Consider the following 18373-nt stretch of genomic DNA (forward strand, 5'->3'; position numbering starts at 1 on the left):
ATATATTTCCAAAAGTCTAAGCACTCTTTGGGATGTAGCTTTCTCTAGCGCTATATAACATGCTTCATGCCTCATCGATGCGTTACAGTCTTGATCCCACTTCACATAGCTGCCTACTTTCCTAGACGTTGGCTTGCAGGCTCTGCTGATTCAGGTAGAGTACATGGGTTTTGTCCTCTGTTCGGCAAGGCGGTTGCCACAGTTTTAAAGCAGTTCCTGGTCGTTAGGAGAAGGGGCTCTCGAGAAATACACCTTCCGAGCCCCCTCGACATCTCCTTGCTGTCTTACAAACGTTTCCTCCTCCCATCTCTTCTCTCTTCCCCTTCCATTCTCCCTCAACTTCGCCCTCCTCGTCCCCTTCTTCGTTGTTGCCCTTGTTGTCTCGGAGTTGGTTGTATCATCCTAGGCTGCCATTGTTGTGATCGGTCCCCTGTAGTCTGCGGTGGCAGTGACCTGCCTCTCCGCGTTTCTTGAGGGGGGTTGCCTCTGTGGTGTCCAGACAGCTCAGCTCGGGCTCGGGTTGTTGTGTCTCTTGAAAGAGCCTCAGGTTGTGGCGAAGCACGTTGGCGACGTAGCATGTCGCTTTCGTGTTTTTAAGGAGCTTGTCCGCAAACCTTTGGCTCCATGGTCTAGGCAGTGCCTTGCAGGTCCACCAGTGTCCTCGTTCCTTTGCTTGGTTGCAAGCTCTGCATCCAAGTGGGCAGTTGTGTCCCTACTGCTCGTGGTATTTATCGAAGTCTCCATCGCCAGTTCTAGCCACGAGGTTATGGCCCAGCTCTATTCTAGTAAGCCCTTTGTAGCGGAAGTTGCGGAAGGGGGTTCAGTGGGGACGCCGGTTCCAAGCGGACGGTATCCTTTTTGTTCTTTCCACCACCCTTCGTAGTCGAGACGTAACCGGTCTCTTCTCCATCTCCGTGCTCCTGCGAGACTGAAGTGGTGTTCTGTTACCAGTCCCTTGCATCCTAACTTGGCCCAGGTATCAGCTATCTCATTGCCTCTGATGCCCATGTGTCCTGGGACCCATAGCACTCGGGCGAGCCTTCCGGGTGTCTTGTCTGCCCAGGCTTTTAGGATTCGTCTTGTCTCGTCTACCGATTCCTCTGATGTGCTGTTTTTGGTGGCTGCATTGCGGAGTCGGTCCACAACTCCTCTGTTGTCTAGACACAGCCAGATTTCTCCAGCTCCTTCGCGAGCTGTCGCTCGCTTAGTTGCCTCGAGAGCGCCAACTGCCTCCGCATCTGCCACCTCCATCCACTTTCCTAGAGCTATATGGTTTACTTCTTGGGTAGCTCCGGCTTCGATGATAGCCCATCCTGCGCCCGCGTTGCCACTTGCATCTTTCGATCCGTCGGAGTACGCGACGAGCGTTCCTGGCAAGGTATTCTCTACCTCTGCCTGGTGTCGCTTCGTTTCCTCCTCTCTGCTGAGCCACGTTTGGGGCGGCATGTCTGGTCCTTCTAAGAGTGGCCTCAACCTAGTGTGTTTCCCCATTTGCGCTGGCAGGAGTTCACGTAGCCTCTCCACCACCGGGTTGAAATTTGGCCCTCCCAGAATGTGTCTATCATCTAATATGTGCCACCGTATGGCTTCCCTCCTCTTTTCATCCTCCAGGAGGATTTCGAAAGGAGGAATGCCTGCGGCATGGTGTAAGCATTCCCTTGGTGTCGTACGGTACATGGGGAGAGCTGCTCGGAGGCACTTCCTCAGCAAGATGTTCAGCTTCTCTGCTGCCTCTTTTGTTGTCTCTAGCCCAGACCAGGCGCTCGCTGCAAAGAGCGCTTTGCTCACGGCGCAGGCCCGTACCGCTGTGAGCATGCTCTTTGTGTCTGCTCCTTTGTAGCAGCCGGCTAGATACCTCAAGCCATTTGCCAACCGGTTGACACTCGCAATGACCTGTGCGATGTGCTTGTTGAAGAGAAGACTCGAGTCCAGGTGCAGTCCAAGCCATCTCATTGATTCTTTTGCCGGGGTCGGTTTGTACGTGCCTAGGCCTTCCACGGTCACGGATGGGCTTCTTGCAATCCTCCTTCTGCCCTTGATGTGTAGTAGCGTTGACTTTCCCTGGTCTATTTCTAGACCGTTGAGCGAGGTCCACTCTACCACTTCCTTCATGATGACTTCGATTGAGCTGCTATTTTCTGCGAAGTCTCGCCCACTGACCACTAAGGCCCCGTCGTCTGCATATCCCAGTAGCGGGGGGATGTGTTTGTAGAGCGGTGCCATGAAGAGCATATATAGCACTGGGGAGATTGGCGAGCCCTGCGGGAGAGAGCCTCCCACGAGGGTTGTAGTTGTTTCTTCGGCGTGGATGCTCGCCTCTCTTCCCTCCATGAAGCTTCTGACCCATCTGCACAATTTTGTGGGCCAAAGGCACTCCACCAGTGACGTCATTCCGTGCCCCATTTTGGAAATATAATGCCGATTAACGTCAGATTAGTCATGATCTCATCCAAATAGGCACTATGGCCGAGTGGTTAAGGCGCTTCCCTGCTACTTGATATCCATCAACCGTCAGGAAGTCCGTTCGCGGGCGCGTGTTCGAATCACGTTGGTGTCGGATGGTTGCAGGTTGTGTTCAACCTGCACTTCTTTTTAGTATGGAACGAGATTTGTGCGAGTTCAGCTTTTTTTTTTGCATGCTAATAATTACTACTGTTCCATCATGACTAGGCTTTTTTTTCACCCTATCTTGGGAATCTCTTACCTGAAATCTAACAAGAACTATGGAAGCATACGATCGGCTACTTGAGCTGGCCGCTCAAAACGGAATTAAGCTGAATGGAATCTCTCCGCAGAAAATCTTCCAGAGTGGAACTGGGATGGTTGCGCAGCGCCTAATCAAGGTGAGTCAACGGGCAAAGACTGGAGGAAGATGCATAAAACCTCCCTTTTTATGTAGTCCATCGTCTCCTAACGCCGCCATCTAGCCTCATGAAGTCATCCTCACCGTACCCACCTGCACTTTTCGGTCCCGGGACACCGTTGCCGCCTCTATCAAAGCCGCGCTTCCAGCCGACTTTTCCGCCCATGGAATGCTAGCTGCCGAGATTCTGCTAGACCAAACTGACGACTTCGCAGTCTGGCGTGGCGTATTTCCCTCGCGTGCTGACTTTGAATCATGCTCTGCTCTCCTTTGGGATGCCTCGCTTCAAGAGTTGCTGCCTGCGGTGTCGCGATCTCGGCTAGATGTGCAAAAAACTGCGTTTACGAAAGACTGGGAGGTTGTGCATGATGCTTTCCCAGAAATCAGCGAGTCAGAGTACCGCTATGCTTGGCTCCTAGTAAACACACGTGGCTTCTACAATAACAGCCCTCGCATGAAACGCTATCCACACAAGGACCGCCTAGCCCTGCAGCCAGTAGTTGATCTGCTGAATCACGCGGGCACCGGGTGTAATGTGAACTTCGGAGCGCTGGCGTTCACTGTGAAAGCTGACCGTATGTACATGGCAGGTGAAGAGGTCTTTCTCTCGTATGGGGCCCACTCAAACGACTTTTTGCTTGCCGAGTACGGGTTTGTACTAGATGAGAATCCGTGGGACGAGATTTGCCTGGACGAGGTTCTATGTCCTCTGTTCACAGCAGCCCAGCGCAAGACCCTAAAGGAAAGTAACTTCTGGGCAAAGTACATGGCAGACCCAAAGACCCCGGGCTGCTATCGCACGCAGGTTGCCTTGCGTCTCTTAATACTTAGCTCGGCACGGTGGGAGCGAGTAGTCTCGGGACTGGATGAGGCAGAAGATGTGCAGCCACAGATCAATGGTATTCTCAACGAGGCTTTACGCAAATACCAGTCAATCACAAATAAAACGCAGCAGCGGCTAGGTACTTTGCAAAGCGGCACATCAGGTCAGAAAAGTCTGTTGGCTAAACGGTGGACGCAAATTGAGGGCATGGTAGCGCTTGTGCAACAGCAGCTTTAGGTAAAGACAGCGGCGCAGACAGAGACACACAGAAGGCACTTCAGGAGAAACAGAAAGTCCTAAGCCAGATTTAGAACACCTCTCTGTGCATCCTAGGAAGAAATGGAAAGCTGGGACATGCAGGTACGAGACGTACCCAAATGCAAGCTTCCTTTCCCAGCAAAAGCCACCTCTTCACGTACACACCAGTCACCCAATTTACTACGAGTCAATGTAGTCTCAGATACAAAGCGGCAAAGCAAAATTACACGGCATAATACGGGCACAATATGACGTCGAGTCGGGATGACAGCAAACATGTGTATCCCAGCCATGAGTAGCAGCAAACGAGCACGCCGTTCAAAAAATATTACCAAAGCTCGGATATATATGGGATGTAAAGAGAAAAGCAACTAGCAATAAGAGGACTAGAAACTTTTTTCTAAATATGAAGCTTGTTCATGGCATGCGGCGGCTTCCTTAGTCGAGAACCGCAAAAATGGAAGCTTCCGGCGAACTTGATAGACTACGAGTTGACACTTTATTTAGATTTTAGGCCTACCAGCTTGACGTCAAAGCTTGCTGTTCCGCTCTCCTATAAACCCTAAGTGAGTGCATGATGGTCCGGGGTTATTTTTCTGTAGCCAAATCCAAGATTGACCAGGCTTTAGCTAGTTGGACGGACTTACTGAAAATAACAACCAAGGTTCAGCCAAGTCGTGGCAGGAAAGCTGTGCCTCCAGAAAATAGGGAAGTCTAGCTTTGTGGGAAACAAAAAAGCGGCACAGAGAGGGGAAGGAAAATGGCTTGTCTGCGCTGTCTTCATTTTCTCTGTGACATTCTTGAGCGTCTTCTGTTCTGTTTTTGGTCGCCAGTTTAATTGCGGTGTAATGCCAGCAGAGGGGGTGTGGAAAAAAAGCAATGAATCTGAGGTCATATTTTTTGAGATATGGACACATACTACAATCAATGAGCTTTGTTGAAACTACAGGGAATGGGGAGAAGACTAGCGAACAATAGAAGCCCAATGGACTTTTCCTCATATTAGCAAAGACATTCTCCCGTTGAGCTTTGTTTCGCGATGGACAAGTTGATCAGCTTAAAGCCCAGTAAAAGGCGAAGAAAAAAAGGCACAACCAGTAGGTGATTAAAAGAGAAAAATAAAATATCTCACATCAAGACGAAACCCAGGAGATCAGTAACAACCCTTTTTCCCAAGGGTCTGAAACAGGAACAACCCTCTCAGTTTGAGCATGTCCTTAGCGCTTCAACCGACACGACACGTCTTCTAACATTTCAGAGTCCAACGGCAGATGCTTAGGGTCTGTGAGTCTAGATGGTAGGGGCAGAATGGGACAAGGACAGGACAGGACAAACTGACAAGCCATCAAAGCTTAAAAGCTGCGACCCTGCCCTAGAAGACAAGGCGACCGACCAACCGACCGTATTTGAAAGACCTTGAAGCTAGGAAGCGTAAACAATGTCGCCTACAGAATTCTACGAGGGGCGGCAAACTAAAGAAAGGGCCAGAATCATAGGCTTCTCAGTCTGCACTGCAAAGTAGTCAGTGTAGGAGTAGCGAAGTCGTTGAAATAGAAACGTCTAGAACAAAATCGCTAACTGGTAGTTGCTTCTATTCTATCTGGGTCCATAAGAAAGAAAAGAAAAGGAAGCTGCCTGCATTTTCTCTTTTTCTTGCTCCTGCATTTTTCTGCTTACACTCTACTCGGGCGCATTTCCCCGACGCAGGACGAAAGGAAGGAGGGAAGCTGCAATGGCAGGCACATAGTTTTCCTGGACAGCTAGCTACTTGTTTGGTTTCTACATGGAAGTTACGTTGTTTGTTTGGTGGGGCCTGCATTAGGATCAGGGTACGTACGTACAGCTGTTGAAAACTCTTCGTTGTCGTAGGCTCTACCGCCTTTTTGAAGAGGAGCAAAAGGCAAGACATGCTATGGCTGTTGACTTTCCTGGCCAGGCGATGAAGGTTTTTTGTCTCACGATTTAGTGCTTTGACGCACTGGCTGGTCACTAGGCAAGACAGCGTGGGCGACATCAAAGAAATACAGCAAAAACTGAGGTCTGCTATTCGCTATTCGGATTAGCCCAAGACATTGCGGTAGTTATGCATAGACTTATGAACTGTTTTCATAAGAATGCACAAGGATAATATGGGCGAGTTCAATCTTGAAGCCGGTGGGGTGGGGTGGGGAGGAGCAGTTACCCTGTCTCACTTGGAGCGCCATGTGGTAGCCAACTCAGAGCAGGAAGGAGGCACAATAAAGGAAGCAAGACTCAGCGAGCTAGGGAGCAGCGAAAAGAGAAGAAAAGAAAAGAAAGGAAAGTAGTGTGGACCCAGTTTTCCTCATCTAACCCTTATACAAGAAATGTTTATTTTCCAGGTTGTAAAATTAACTACAAAAAATGCATCGACAGTGGGGGTCAGAGTTGACGTGAGGCACGCACTTGCCTATAGCTCATTATAGTCTAGAATCACGTTTAATTTGTTCTGCAACTTCCTTACTAGCCGAAAAGAGGGTACCTGCCGTTTTCATCAACTACAGGCCGATCCGCAACGGCGGACAAGAGGAGTTTGAAGCTCGCCCAGGGCAAGTCGTTCACGATAATCTAAAAGCTGCGAGTGATCTGCCCCCCCCCTCAAAATCGGAAAAAGGACAAGAACAAATGAGGGAGAAGACAATACGCGCCAAAAGATGGCGTTGGAGACACTGGGAAATGACGATATCCTAATTCAAAGGTTGGTCTTTTTTCCGCTGAGCCATATCTCGGCTGTCACTTTAGTTGTGATCCCCGTGCACATTAATTCAAATTTCACTGTAGCTGCTGCTTATTGCGTCCCGCTTCTGTTAATTTGGCTGCTACGTGCGTTTGATTGTCAAGGCTTTCCTTGTTATTTAAGTGTTAGCAGCAGAGTGCGGTGATCGGGAGGTGGCCATGGGGCCAGTCTGGGGAAATAACATAACCAGACAGGAAATTGACGTGAATATGAGACCAAGATTAACAGGGACGGAAATGAGGTTAGCTGTGCTGTTATAAGTAGCAAGAAGGGGGGCCGTTGAATGAATGGTAATTAGACCATGCTACCGCTGTGTTGCCGGAGGGCTAATGTCGTTGGTCTTGCAGGCTGTTTGCAAACAAACATACAGGAAGCAAGAGAGAGGACAAACACTGCGGGCGGCAGGCGGGCGGGCGGGCTACAGGGCAAGACGAAACGGAAGCTGCGAGAACAATTACAGGTGAGAACAGAATCCGTGCGTTGTTTCTTGCTACTTCACATGCAGGACTTGAAGACAAAGAAGACAACAAGACCACAAGACCACAGGTTTCTGGTTTACTGTAGTAGCGCTAAGAGACGCCTGGCAAGTTGTTGTTCCTGTAATCTCCCTCACATTGTTATTTGCCGAAAAGGTTTTGCTCTTGTTTAGAGAAAGTGGGAGACACGCTACCGTACAGGGTACTTTGTAGCAAGGGTAATTAAGCATATGGACGTAAGTACAGGGCGTTCAGGCTATCCTGCTCCTATTTCTCTTCCCCTCCCCTCCACGCCAGCAAACAGGGAGGGGGGAAGCAAAGGAAAAAAAAAGGCAGTGCCATGGCAACTTGCCAAACCTAGTTATTCGCCTGGCCCAGCACTGTGACTTAGGCCCGATTCTGCAGCCGAGCAAGACGCTGAGCTTGTTTGGCTTTCTGCTACTCGCCTGGCCCGGCGTCTAAGGGCCTAAGGGTGCTAAGCGTCCAAGAGCTCACAGTCCTTAGTCGCCTGTGTTGTTTTGCGACGTTGCCGAGACACAGAAAGGATGAATCAAGTTAGAGAGCGCAGGGAAGGTTACAGAGTAGAGGTTAGGAGAATAGGAGAGCTCTGGAATTCGAGGCAGCTCTGCCATCATAAGAGGGGTAATGGTCTTTTTTCTTCTTTTTGCCGCATTTCCTTGAGAGAAGAGAGCCACCAGAAGAGAGGTGGTGCCCAATGGAGCTTGCATAAAGCCCTGTTTTGCTGCATGTGCTGGTTAGCGTAACGGTGAGAGAGACACAGGGCAGGCCGTCTTGCAGCCCTTCTTTCGCCACTGGCTACTGGCCTCTGCGTCAACGGGCCGGTTCCCACTGTAGCCCACTGGAGCTCACACCTACAGCAAAATGTCACGATAGAAGGAGGGTCATATAAAGTAGGCGAGCAGAGGGGGTGCGTACACCAGCCAATCACGCGTCAAGAGAGAGGAGCAAGCTTAGCCCGTTGTCTTACTACATAGTACAGTGAGCCCACAATTAACAACAACCACTTACAACGCCGCACTGGCTTACATGCACTCCCCCTCCCCTCCCCCTCCCTGCTCTTTGCTTCCCACTCCCTTCCCCTCTTCTGTCTGTTTCTCGCCCTCTAGACGTTGTTAAAGCTCTGGCGAGGAGGAGGAAGGGAACTTGGCATAACTCGCTCCTCGCTGCTCTCACCAAATCAGGCCTAGATCAGGTACGACAAGGGATCCTTGACCCCTGGCCAGATCAGGTGCCACACTAACCATTCACCAAATTTATGGAATTCTTGCCCATTTTCCTCTCTCCCTTCCTCTCTTGCTCGCCTCTTGTTCTCTCTTGTCTCTTGTCTCTTGTTGTCTCACTCCCCTCCTCATGTTGCATTTCTTTTAGCAGCTTAAATTGGCCCCTGTCCCTGGTTGGGCTCGCTCCTTCTGTGGTATTTCTGGAGGAGATCCTTCTAATCTGGGCATTGGAAGAAAAGCCAGCAGACAACGAGAGCCAACGAGAGCCCCCAGGAAACAAAGTGGGTTGTGTGTTGTGCGTCCTGTTGCTATGCGTGTCAAAAGTTGTATAAGTTCCATGTTGCCCCGTGAGCTAGTTCTGGTGTCCTTGCTTCTGCACTTCTCTGCTCATCATCAAATCCAAGCTTCTATCCAGCTTTGCTCGTCCTCTCTCGGCCTTCGCCCCTCCGACTCCTCCAAACTACTTACGCTCTTTTGACTCTTTCTTACTCACCCAATCGTCGCCATGAAATTCTCGTCTGCTCTCGCTCTCGTCCTGGCTCCTCTAGCCATGGCCGCCCAAGAGCCCTCTGCCGCTGCTACCTCTACGCCTGCTCCTACCACTACTTGTACCTCTACTATGACTCTCACCAAGACTCTGACTTTGATGCGCACCAGCCACACTGCCTCCGTCCATGCCAACGGCACCTATGCGGCTGGCTCGACTGGCTTTGTTTCTTACACTTCTGCTACGCTGTCTGCCTCTAATACCGGCGGCACTACCGGCTCTACTTCTGTCCCCGAGACCGGCGCCGCAGGCATGCTGAGCCCCCAGGGACTGCTAGCAGGTGCAGCTGGCCTCCTGGTTGTTGCTCTCATGTAAGAAAGAGCACAGCTAAAAGTACAAAACCGCACAAAAACTCCAAGCGTCTTCCTTTTCTGCTTTGCACATGTCGAGATGACTTATTACTTTTGTTCATTTTCTTTCCTGTTATCTCGTAAAGTTGATGGTAACAACAAAACCTTTTCTTCAGCAAATACCCGGACTTTCCAACATACTTTTTTCCAACACTCTTTTAACTACACTCGTTTAACTACTCTTTTTTACTTATTATTTTCCCCCCAATTCGAATATACAAGAGCAGTATCTATTCTTCGTATATTCCTGACAAAGGAACTCATACCATTCCTCTTGGACGAACGCGGACGCACAACTACTCCCTCCTCTACTGGAACTCATCGTTTGTGATGACATGGCCCCCTCGCCTACTATCCAGATCTGAGAAGCTTTCTCTTCTTGGTCCGCTCTTCCTCGGGGCATCCTTCCTTTCGTCTTTCTTCTCGTCTGACTTGGCTTGCTCTCATGCATCGTCTCATCTTCTTAGACGCTGACGTTGTGGAGAAACAGCCGACAGAACCCTACTGGCCTTTACTTACTTCTCTTCTTCTTATCTACTTCTCTTCTACGCCTTTAGGATTTCCTTTACTTCTCTTCCTATTCCTCTTCTCTTCACTATTACGTTTCGTCACTGTTTTCAATGTCCCCGTTCTGTACCTTATGCCCGTCTTGTTGATACCCCCCCTTTCTACGTTTTCTTGCTAAAACGCTCATGGCTCTTATTATTGACAGGAATCATGGGTTTATTATGTATGTGTACTTGCTCTACTGTGCTTTTATTAGGAATAGTCTTTATTTTTTTTGGTCACATCTCCAAATACCAATGACAATTTCATGACAATCTCGCTCTCCTAAAATCCCCTCTCCATTCTTGACAAAGTGAATCTTCTGTGCCGTGACCTCTAAAACGTCGGTATGAACATCATACAACTCCCCCCTGACGCACTCGTCAACCCATGCCTCGCTTTTTACTCGCTCGCCTTCGTGGCCCAGGACCTTTGTGACAAGTGTAATTTCCCCTGTTTTCTCTAGCTTTGTCCTCCCTGGCTGATCACCGACCCTCTTGGTCACACCAACATAGCTCAGAGTTCATGGGCTAAGCTTGAATAAGTTCATTTTAGAGTTAGCTCTAGCTTACTGGGAAATTAACAGCACATCAATCCCCCCCCCCCCCCCCCCATTCACCGTCACCGTCACCGATAGACTTGGTCGCTTAGAGGACTTGGACCTTGGAGACCGAGCAGAACTGCGCTCTATTGGTTGAGGGGAGAAAGAGGGCGACAATAGTTGAATGCGGAGAAGCGCCATTGGACAAGTTTTATTATAATAAGGGAAGGCGAGGGAGCAAAGAGGTCTCTCTCCAAACCCGAACTTGAATATTCACTAGACCGCTCTTTCTCCAAAGCCTCAGCATTGTTATTGTATCGCTTTGCGTCTAACTATAGTCATTTGGCAGCAACACGACAGTGTGTCCCGGATAGGAACAGCTAGCTGATATCACCGTCACCTTTCAGTGTAATTCTCAGGCGGTCAGCAGTTGCACATATGCCCAGATTTCGAGTCTCCGGTAATCTATGTTTCGCCCCGCCGCGGCAAATTTGTATGTATGTATGTATGTTCTATTTAACGTCTACCTACAGTTATTTCACCGTAATACGACGGCCTTCCGGCCGGGAGCACCTCCCGGGCGGTCCGCAGTGACAGGAACGCATAGACTTCAACCTTCTCCTATGACTTTTTAGGGTCCAGCAATATAGCCAGGAGGGTCTCTGTATAGCGCGGCCCGAGGGCGTACCTGTCGGGATCTAGGATTGGTTACCTGATATTTTTGGTTGGTGGAGGCCCCGTGTAAAAACTAGTCTAAAAGGCCCCCGGCTGTCGGCACGGGGGGTAGGCCCCGGCGGAGTACAGTGGTTTTGTCCTTCCATGCGTGGCTGCTGCAACACCTTCGGTTTTCCCATTTTTCACATCCCCCTTTCCCCACCGACAAAAACCCCAGACAAACCCTAAACCCAGAAGTGGAAACGACTCCCAACTTCCCCACAACCATTCGATCCTCTGAAAAATCTGCTATGTGTCCTGAAGCCATGAAGATCATGGAGGCAAGACAGCAGATTCCAGTGCAGTCTGGGAATCCCGTCAAGCGACGAGAAAGTCAACCATACTGTGTGAGCATCCGAGGGCTCATGGTCTATCCTTCCACCGCCCTGGTGGCCGCTGCCTCATGCGGTGTGGATGTGACCAAAGGCAGCCCCCTTTCTAGTGACCTGCCACAGTCACCAGTCTGTCCGAGGACAGAGGAGCGCGAGAAAAAACAAAACATAAGAAAAAGGTGTGGACTGTGTGAACTCTCAAAAACTCAGTCCTGAGCGTGAAGGTGAACTCCTTGAGTTGGAGTGGTGTTGTGGCGATGAGGAGTTGGCGATCGCGAAAGTTGTCGTGAAAATGGGGGCGAGTCGACGACGAGGTTGTTCCTCAAAGTTGGGCAAGAGCGGCCTCAAGGCTCCACAGCTCATTGTCAGAATCCATGACGGAGTCAAAGAAAAAGAAAAGAATGAAAGACGCTCATCAGTGTCATAGGCGTCGTCCTCTAGCAGCCCGGAAGAAGGGGAGGCGCCAGACCTCAAAGGTACCCCCCCGAGGGTTGTAGGAGGGAGAGTTGGCGGCAAATTTGCCAGACTTCTTTAACCCTAAAAACACGTGAACTTCATGTGAATAACCCAGCTCGCTTAGCTCAGTTGGTTAGAGCGTCGTACTAATATTCAATAGTGAATATCAAGTAATGCGAAGGTCGCCAGTTCGACCCTGGTAGTGAGCAACACTTTCAGCCTTCAATTTTTGCCATTTCTTCCTTTTTCCCCCTCATTGAGCGCTTACACCTACTTTCCTCGGAAAAATGCGGGCCGCAATCCCAGGATTTAAGGGTTAGAACAATGACCAAAAAAAACGTTCATCCCGCGGCTGTAAGTTTTTATGATCTCTTCTTCTGTCATGAATTTGGACGACAAGCACAATTCTCTTTTTTAGGATCAACGTGCTTTAGAAAGAACCGCGCCATGTCTTCATATCTAAAACCTGTCCGGCCACTACGCCAGAAGCTTTTTGCTTCAGTGGCCTCCAACATCCGCACCCTCGCCTCTGAAGTCTCCGCTCCCTCAACCACAGCCGGTGCATCCTCGTCATCGCTCTCTTCAGCTTCTGATTTGACTACACCCGCCAGTGCTGCTGCCGCTGCTGCCGCTGCTTCTACTGCGGCTTCTCGGGGAAGCCCAGTATCCGAGCTAGCCAAGGGCAAGACTAAGGCCCGGCCGACATACTTCAAAGACACCACCGTCGCTCCCTTTGGCGAGTTCCTCGAGTCACGTGCAACCCTGTCAGCCAGCGAAGCCTACCAGCTGCGGACCGTACAGGTTGGTCCAGAGGGCCGTAAGCGCACTATTACACGACTGCCCGAATGGCTCAAAACCCCGATCCCCGCCGGTAACGAAAACTACAGCCAGATCAAAAAGGACCTTCGTGGCTTAGGCTTGCACACAGTGTGTGAGGAAGCGCGCTGCCCTAATATTAGCGAATGCTGGGGTGGCTCAAGCAAAAGTGCGGCTACGGCGACAATCATGCTAATGGGCGATACTTGCACGCGTGGCTGCCGCTTCTGCTCGGTCAAGACAAACAGAAATCCAGCACCACTAGACCCGCATGAGCCCGAAAACACAGCTGAGGCGCTAGCGCGCTGGGGTTTGGGCTATGTAGTATTGACTAGTGTCGATCGCGATGACCTTAAAGACGGCGGTGCGCATCATTTTGCCGATACTATCCGCCGTATCAAGCATAAGAGACCGCAGATGTTGGTTGAGGCGTTAACAGGAGATTTCCGCGGAGATCTAGATATGGTCAAGGTGGTGGCACAGAGCGGCCTAGATGTCTATGCCCACAACCTAGAAACGGTGGAAGACCTGACGCCATATGTGCGTGATAGGCGGGCTACATTCAGGCAGAGCCTGAAGGTGCTAGAGGCAGCCAAGAAGTCCAAGGAGGAACTCATCACCAAGACTAGTATGATGTTAGGCTTGGGCGAGAAGAATGAAGAGATCGACGCGGCTTTGAGAGGTAAGAAACTACTGTTATTGCACAGTCGTCATCGCTAGGAACATGCGCTAACCACACTCTTTGCTTCTCTAGCTATGCGCGAAGCAGGTGTTGATGTTGTAACATTCGGCCAGTACATGCGCCCCACCAAACGCCATATCCAAGTTGACCGCTACGTCACGCCAGCTGAGTTTGACATGTGGCGCGATCGCGCTATGGAAATGGGCTTCTTGTACTGTGCATCTGGTCCCCTAGTACGATCGTCATACAAGGCTGGCGAGGCGTTCATTGAGAATGTCCTCCGCAAGCGTGCGGGCCTAAAAATGCCGGAAGGTACTAAGCTGACCGATGCCATGGTTGTAGAGGAGCTGGCAAGCGCAGCCAAGGCGCAGAAATGAGTACAGAGGAGAGAGGGAGGCAGATGTGGACCAGATCGACCATGTGGCTCAGGAAACACCTTCAACAACACGCCACGAACAACACTCCACTATTATAATACTTCAACTACATGTATAGACTTGGACTTGGGACGTCTAGCTTGAGCTTCGGCCTCCCATGTACACTCCTGCGAAGATTGCAACTGGGATTGGGAGCAACCGACCCCATAGATTGTACATTTATACGATTTGTTTCTTTGTTTCTTTTTCCCTCTCAAGAGCTCTGTCTTGATTTCTTGCTACAGTTTCTTCCCGTCATCTCCAGACACGACCTATTATATAACGTGTTGTGGATGACTAAACCGGCCATGTCTATTACGTTGAAGATTCATAGTAGCTGTGCATTTCTTTGTTTGCACCTTCTCCTCTGGGTTGACGATGACAAACACCCCTCCCTGCCTCCTTCCAATTTGCTTGCTCTTCCCCGCTTCTAGTCCTCTCCTAGTTTTTTCTTCACTATTTTCTCCTCACCATCTTTAGCTGACACTTAATGCTCTTGCAGCTGACCAACCTCATCACCTCACTTGGTATGGACAAATTCATCGCTTTCTTTCTCTGGGCTTTTGCTCAGTTTTTGTGTCCCGCCAAGGCCAACAACTCTGATGCTCAGGACCAATACAACTTCTATCGTTTTAACTCTAGCGGTAAGCTTGACTCGTGTACTACTTTCAATAGCTCCCTCCGGCCATGTCATTAACCCCACAATGTCTTTTCAGATCCTAGCCATGACCCCCCTTTACTTGTTCTCGGGCCCGTACTCTATCCTGGCCTCGATAGAGCATCCAAGAGTTATTTGGTGCCGGCATCGTCTCACAACACCTCGTACCGCCCACTGCCTCTTCAATTACACAGAGAAGTGTTCAACCCGGACGGGTCACCGGTGGCTGCTCGGTCTTTTTCGCCCCCACTTGATTCCCTGTCGGCTTCACAAAATCGAGGAAGTGCCAACTCAACCTTCTCCTTCAAGCACCCAGCCGTGATATTAGAGAACATTGCGTCTATTCTCGCTGTGGTCTGCTCTGCCTCTGAAGATTCACTCACAGTCACTTTCACGACCGAGGATGCCATGCTTGAGGCTCTTAGAGAATGGGAAAAGCATTCCATTTTTGTGCTTGTGACAAAGCACGGCAATCACTGCGATAGCGGCACCGAACAAGGATATTTTCTAGCAACTCGGGTCACACAGAGCCCTATGGGCAGTTCTCTCGTTCTAGCAGCTCGCAAGAGTGACATGAAAAGTGTGGTTTCAAATATCCAGATGTCCTTTTCCTCAGCCAGGACGCCTAACCCTGACGGATTTAAGCAGGGTCGTCGCGATGTGGGAGACGCCAACGAAATTGCCCAGCGACCCGTAATCTCACCTAGCATGGAGATGACATATGATCAGGAGCTTCCTCCAAATACCACGCTTCTCGCATGGCCGGGATTTATCCGTGTAGTATCCAATACTGCATACATAACGTCCACTCTAGAATTCAGCGGGTATCTTGATTACAACATGGATAACATGACGGTAAATGAGCTATATGTGGATGTCGATTGCAACTACGAAGCAGCTTTCAAAGTAACTGCCAGTGTACTCCAAGAGTTCCAGAAGACTACAGACTTGGCATTAATCCGAGCAAACAACATTCCTGAAATCAATATCCCTAACGTGGTTAGGATTGCACCGGTTTTGGCGTTTGCAGTGAAAGCCGACATGGCAGCCAAGTCAGCTTTCGAAGCGTCGTCGGCCTACAAGATGCAAATCCCAAATGGAAACGTACATCTCGATATTCTGAGCCCAGGAAACAACAGTCTAGGCGGTTTTGCGCCTGAATATTCCGTACAGGCGAATGCCACAGAAGATGTGCCAGCTCACTTCAACATCAGCACAACTCTCGACGTGGGGCTGTCGCTCAAAGTTGGTAATCTAATTTCTTTTGACTGTGGATTCAACATCACGACCAAGGTGAATAATGTGATTGGTATCAGCGCTAAGCAGGGGCTGCAGATTGGTGATGGAATCGATATTGGGGGTGAGCCTACGACCACCAGCGGTACCAGTAGCAGCGCGCTTATATCTATGGTTTCGACAACGGCGACGCCAGCGACACCCACTCAACTAGAGCCAGAATCCGAGACTAGCACCAGCAGCCTTAATACCGGTGCTAGCGCCAACTGTGGACAGAATAAGGTCAAGCTATACTCAGAGTTTGTGGTAGATTTTGCCATGAACAACCTGTCCCTGTTCCGAGAGACAAAGGTACTCTTGGATGTGTGCGAGAACTTGTGGGGGGGTGAGGGCGGCCAGTAGCAAAGAACACGAGGGACTAGAGACAGCGTGAACAGCGTTCTTTTCAGCAAAATGTGGGTCGGAAAAGCTTATGGGAGACGAGATATATAAGTAACACGCACTTTCAACAAGGGCGGACGGACGCACGGGACCATGGGCAGCAAGTGGCTTGTGACTTGAGGGCTGCGAGGCGGAGAAGTTTATTTCTCTCTCGTAAGGAGGGAACGCATCTATAACCCTAGTTCAATATTTAACCCTATGTATTGATAGTGCGTAATTTGGTATCTTAAGTCTTCAGTTTAAGGGAGCGAAAAAGGAGGCCGCAAATGATGGTGATGGTAAAGTGAGGCTTGTTTCTCAGAAATGGATGAGAGAATAAGGGGTTTGCTTGTTTTTTTTTTGTAAGACTGTTGTGAAGCTCTGTTTAACTCAAGATAGACAAGGCTTTGTTTTTGCACAGAGAGTTCTAGATCATCTTCTTGTCTTCTCCCCGCAAAGCCAAAGAGACCCGAACGCTATTTAAATTGAATTTTTATTATCTTTCCTTATTTTTAATACCTTTTTTTTTTCGCGTTCAATTTCTTTTTTTCTTTTTATTTTCCTCCCGATTATCACCAAGTGACTCTTTTTTTTTTTTTTCTTTCTTTCATTATCCTTTTTTCATTTCACCACATTCATTTGTTTTCTCTCATTTTCATCTTTTTTTTTCTTTCTTGCCGCCCTTAATATTCTCTTTTCTTCCCATTTCCTCTCGTTCGACTTTGCGATAGTAAGAAAGTAAACAATAAACAAAAAGGGCCTCCCGCGAATAACATTGCCGCAATAAGTCGCCCTTTTACGATCCCGATAAATAACGAACGAACATCAAATCATCATTGACCAGCTCCTGCCGCCTCTGCCGCCTTCTTCGTCTCCACGATGCCCGCTCTCTGTAATAGTTCAAAGACCGTTGGGCGCAAGCTAGTACTGCTTGGTGATGGTGCCTGTGGCAAGACGTCGCTACTGAATGTTTTCACCAGAGGGTGTGTATACGCACCACCGTTCCCCCCCCCTCCTTGGGTGGCATTTACTACACATTGATTACTTCTGAAAAATTATCCGCTAACGTGTGGTGCCTTGTCGCTCCTCAGATACTTCCCGACCGTATACGAGCCGACCGTCTTCGAGAATTACGTGCACGGTAAGAAGGCACTAAAATCCGACCCATGATAGTTGTCATCACTATATGCGGAAAACAATGAGACTGGACTTATTTCTAACGCGTTTTCGGACTATAATAGACATCTTTGTTGACTATGTCCATATTGAGCTTTCTCTCTGGGATACTGCCGGCCAGGAGGAATTCGACCGCTTGCGTAGTCTTTCGTATGGTGAGAGCCCTCCACTTCCCTTAACGGCGCTATTAATATCATTCGCTAGGTCTACTAACGTTTGCCCCTCTCCCTAGATGACACCGATCTCATCATGCTCTGCTACAGCGTCGACAGTAAAGACTCGCTTGAAAACGTCGAGAGCAAGTGGGTTGGTGAGATCGCCGATAACTGCCCCGGAACTAAGCTTGTGCTGGTTGCTCTCAAATGCGATTTGCGCGAAAGTGCCGACGATGAAGAGGCCGACAAAGACAATGGCGACCAGGCTCCCATGGGTACAGCACCCGGGGCTGCCACGGATGGAACAACACCAGCAACAACAACAACAACAACGTCAAATCCCGCCTCCAAGACCACCGTTAACGCAACTGACTCATCAACACCGCTAGCCAAGGCTGAAAAGAAGCCCACCATCAACTATGACCAGGGCCTCGAGGTTGCCCGCCGGATTAGTGCTCTGCGCTATCTTGAGTGCTCGGCCATGCGCAACCGTGGAGTCAATGAAGCCTTTACCGAGGCTGCGCGTGTGGCCTTAAGTGTTAAGAGAGACACTGACGACTACAAGTGTGTTTTGATGTGAAGCGGGGCGAGTGTCCGTGGATCTAATTTGGACTTGTAAATGTTCAGTGACGGACAGCAATAGAGAGAGAAGCCGCCGGCCTCTCCTTGTTCTCCTATCTCCCCCCCCCCCCCCACCATTTTTTTCTCTCTCTCTCTATCGTATCCTGCCTTGTCTTTCTCTTCTTTCGCCCTTGCTTCTTCATCTATATCTCTTTTATTACTGCTTTTCGTTGTTCTTTTTTCTCTACTGCGTCGATTCCACCATATCCATACTCTCCTTTTTCCCCCTCCCTTGCTCTTTCTTATCCTTCCTCTAGGAAACAACTTCTTGTACATATACCTTTTGCGCTG

General features: G+C 49.5%; 6 protein-coding genes across 6 annotated transcripts; 5 read left to right on the top strand and 1 right to left on the bottom strand.

The window, feature by feature from the left end:
* Positions 1 to 777: 777 nt before the first annotated feature.
* HOO65_050744 (RNA-directed DNA polymerase from mobile element jockey) lies at positions 778 to 2403 on the bottom strand (the record flags this gene model as incomplete). Its single annotated transcript, XM_071001009.1, has 1 exon — positions 778 to 2403. One exon carries the CDS (start codon positions 2401 to 2403, stop codon positions 778 to 780), a length of 1626 nt encoding a protein of 541 aa, XP_070858803.1.
* Positions 2404 to 2723: 320 nt separating this feature from the next.
* On the top strand, positions 2724 to 3923 carry HOO65_050745 (Ribosomal N-lysine methyltransferase 2; the record flags this gene model as incomplete). Its single annotated transcript, XM_071003436.1, has 2 exons — positions 2724 to 2843; positions 2928 to 3923. 2 exons carry the CDS (start codon positions 2724 to 2726, stop codon positions 3921 to 3923), a joined length of 1116 nt encoding a protein of 371 aa, XP_070858804.1.
* Positions 3924 to 8921: 4998 nt separating this feature from the next.
* Positions 8922 to 9278, top strand: HOO65_050746 (uncharacterized protein; the record flags this gene model as incomplete). The annotated part of the gene is made up of 1 exon (XM_071001010.1): positions 8922 to 9278. One exon carries the CDS (start codon positions 8922 to 8924, stop codon positions 9276 to 9278), a length of 357 nt encoding a protein of 118 aa, XP_070858805.1.
* Positions 9279 to 12349: 3071 nt separating this feature from the next.
* HOO65_050747 (Lipoyl synthase, mitochondrial) lies at positions 12350 to 13777 on the top strand (the record flags this gene model as incomplete). The annotated part of the gene is made up of 2 exons (XM_071003371.1): positions 12350 to 13400; positions 13473 to 13777. 2 exons carry the CDS (start codon positions 12350 to 12352, stop codon positions 13775 to 13777), a joined length of 1356 nt encoding a protein of 451 aa, XP_070858806.1.
* A 529-nt stretch (positions 13778 to 14306) lies between these two features.
* HOO65_050748 (isoamyl alcohol oxidase/dehydrogenase) lies at positions 14307 to 16112 on the top strand (the record flags this gene model as incomplete). The annotated part of the gene is made up of 2 exons (XM_071003291.1): positions 14307 to 14460; positions 14533 to 16112. The coding sequence occupies 2 exons, from the start codon at positions 14307 to 14309 to the stop codon at positions 16110 to 16112; spliced, it is 1734 nt and encodes a 577-aa protein (XP_070858807.1).
* A 1443-nt stretch (positions 16113 to 17555) lies between these two features.
* HOO65_050749 (GTP-binding protein RHO3) lies at positions 17556 to 18041 on the top strand (the record flags this gene model as incomplete). The annotated part of the gene is made up of 1 exon (XM_071001011.1): positions 17556 to 18041. One exon carries the CDS (start codon positions 17556 to 17558, stop codon positions 18039 to 18041), a length of 486 nt encoding a protein of 161 aa, XP_070858808.1.
* Between the last annotated feature and the right edge of the window lie 332 nt (positions 18042 to 18373).

This window comes from Ceratocystis lukuohia (genome assembly GCF_044167205.1).
Source record: "Ceratocystis lukuohia strain C4212 chromosome Unknown Supercontig5_pilon, whole genome shotgun sequence".
NCBI lineage: Eukaryota > Fungi > Ascomycota > Sordariomycetes > Microascales > Ceratocystidaceae > Ceratocystis > Ceratocystis lukuohia.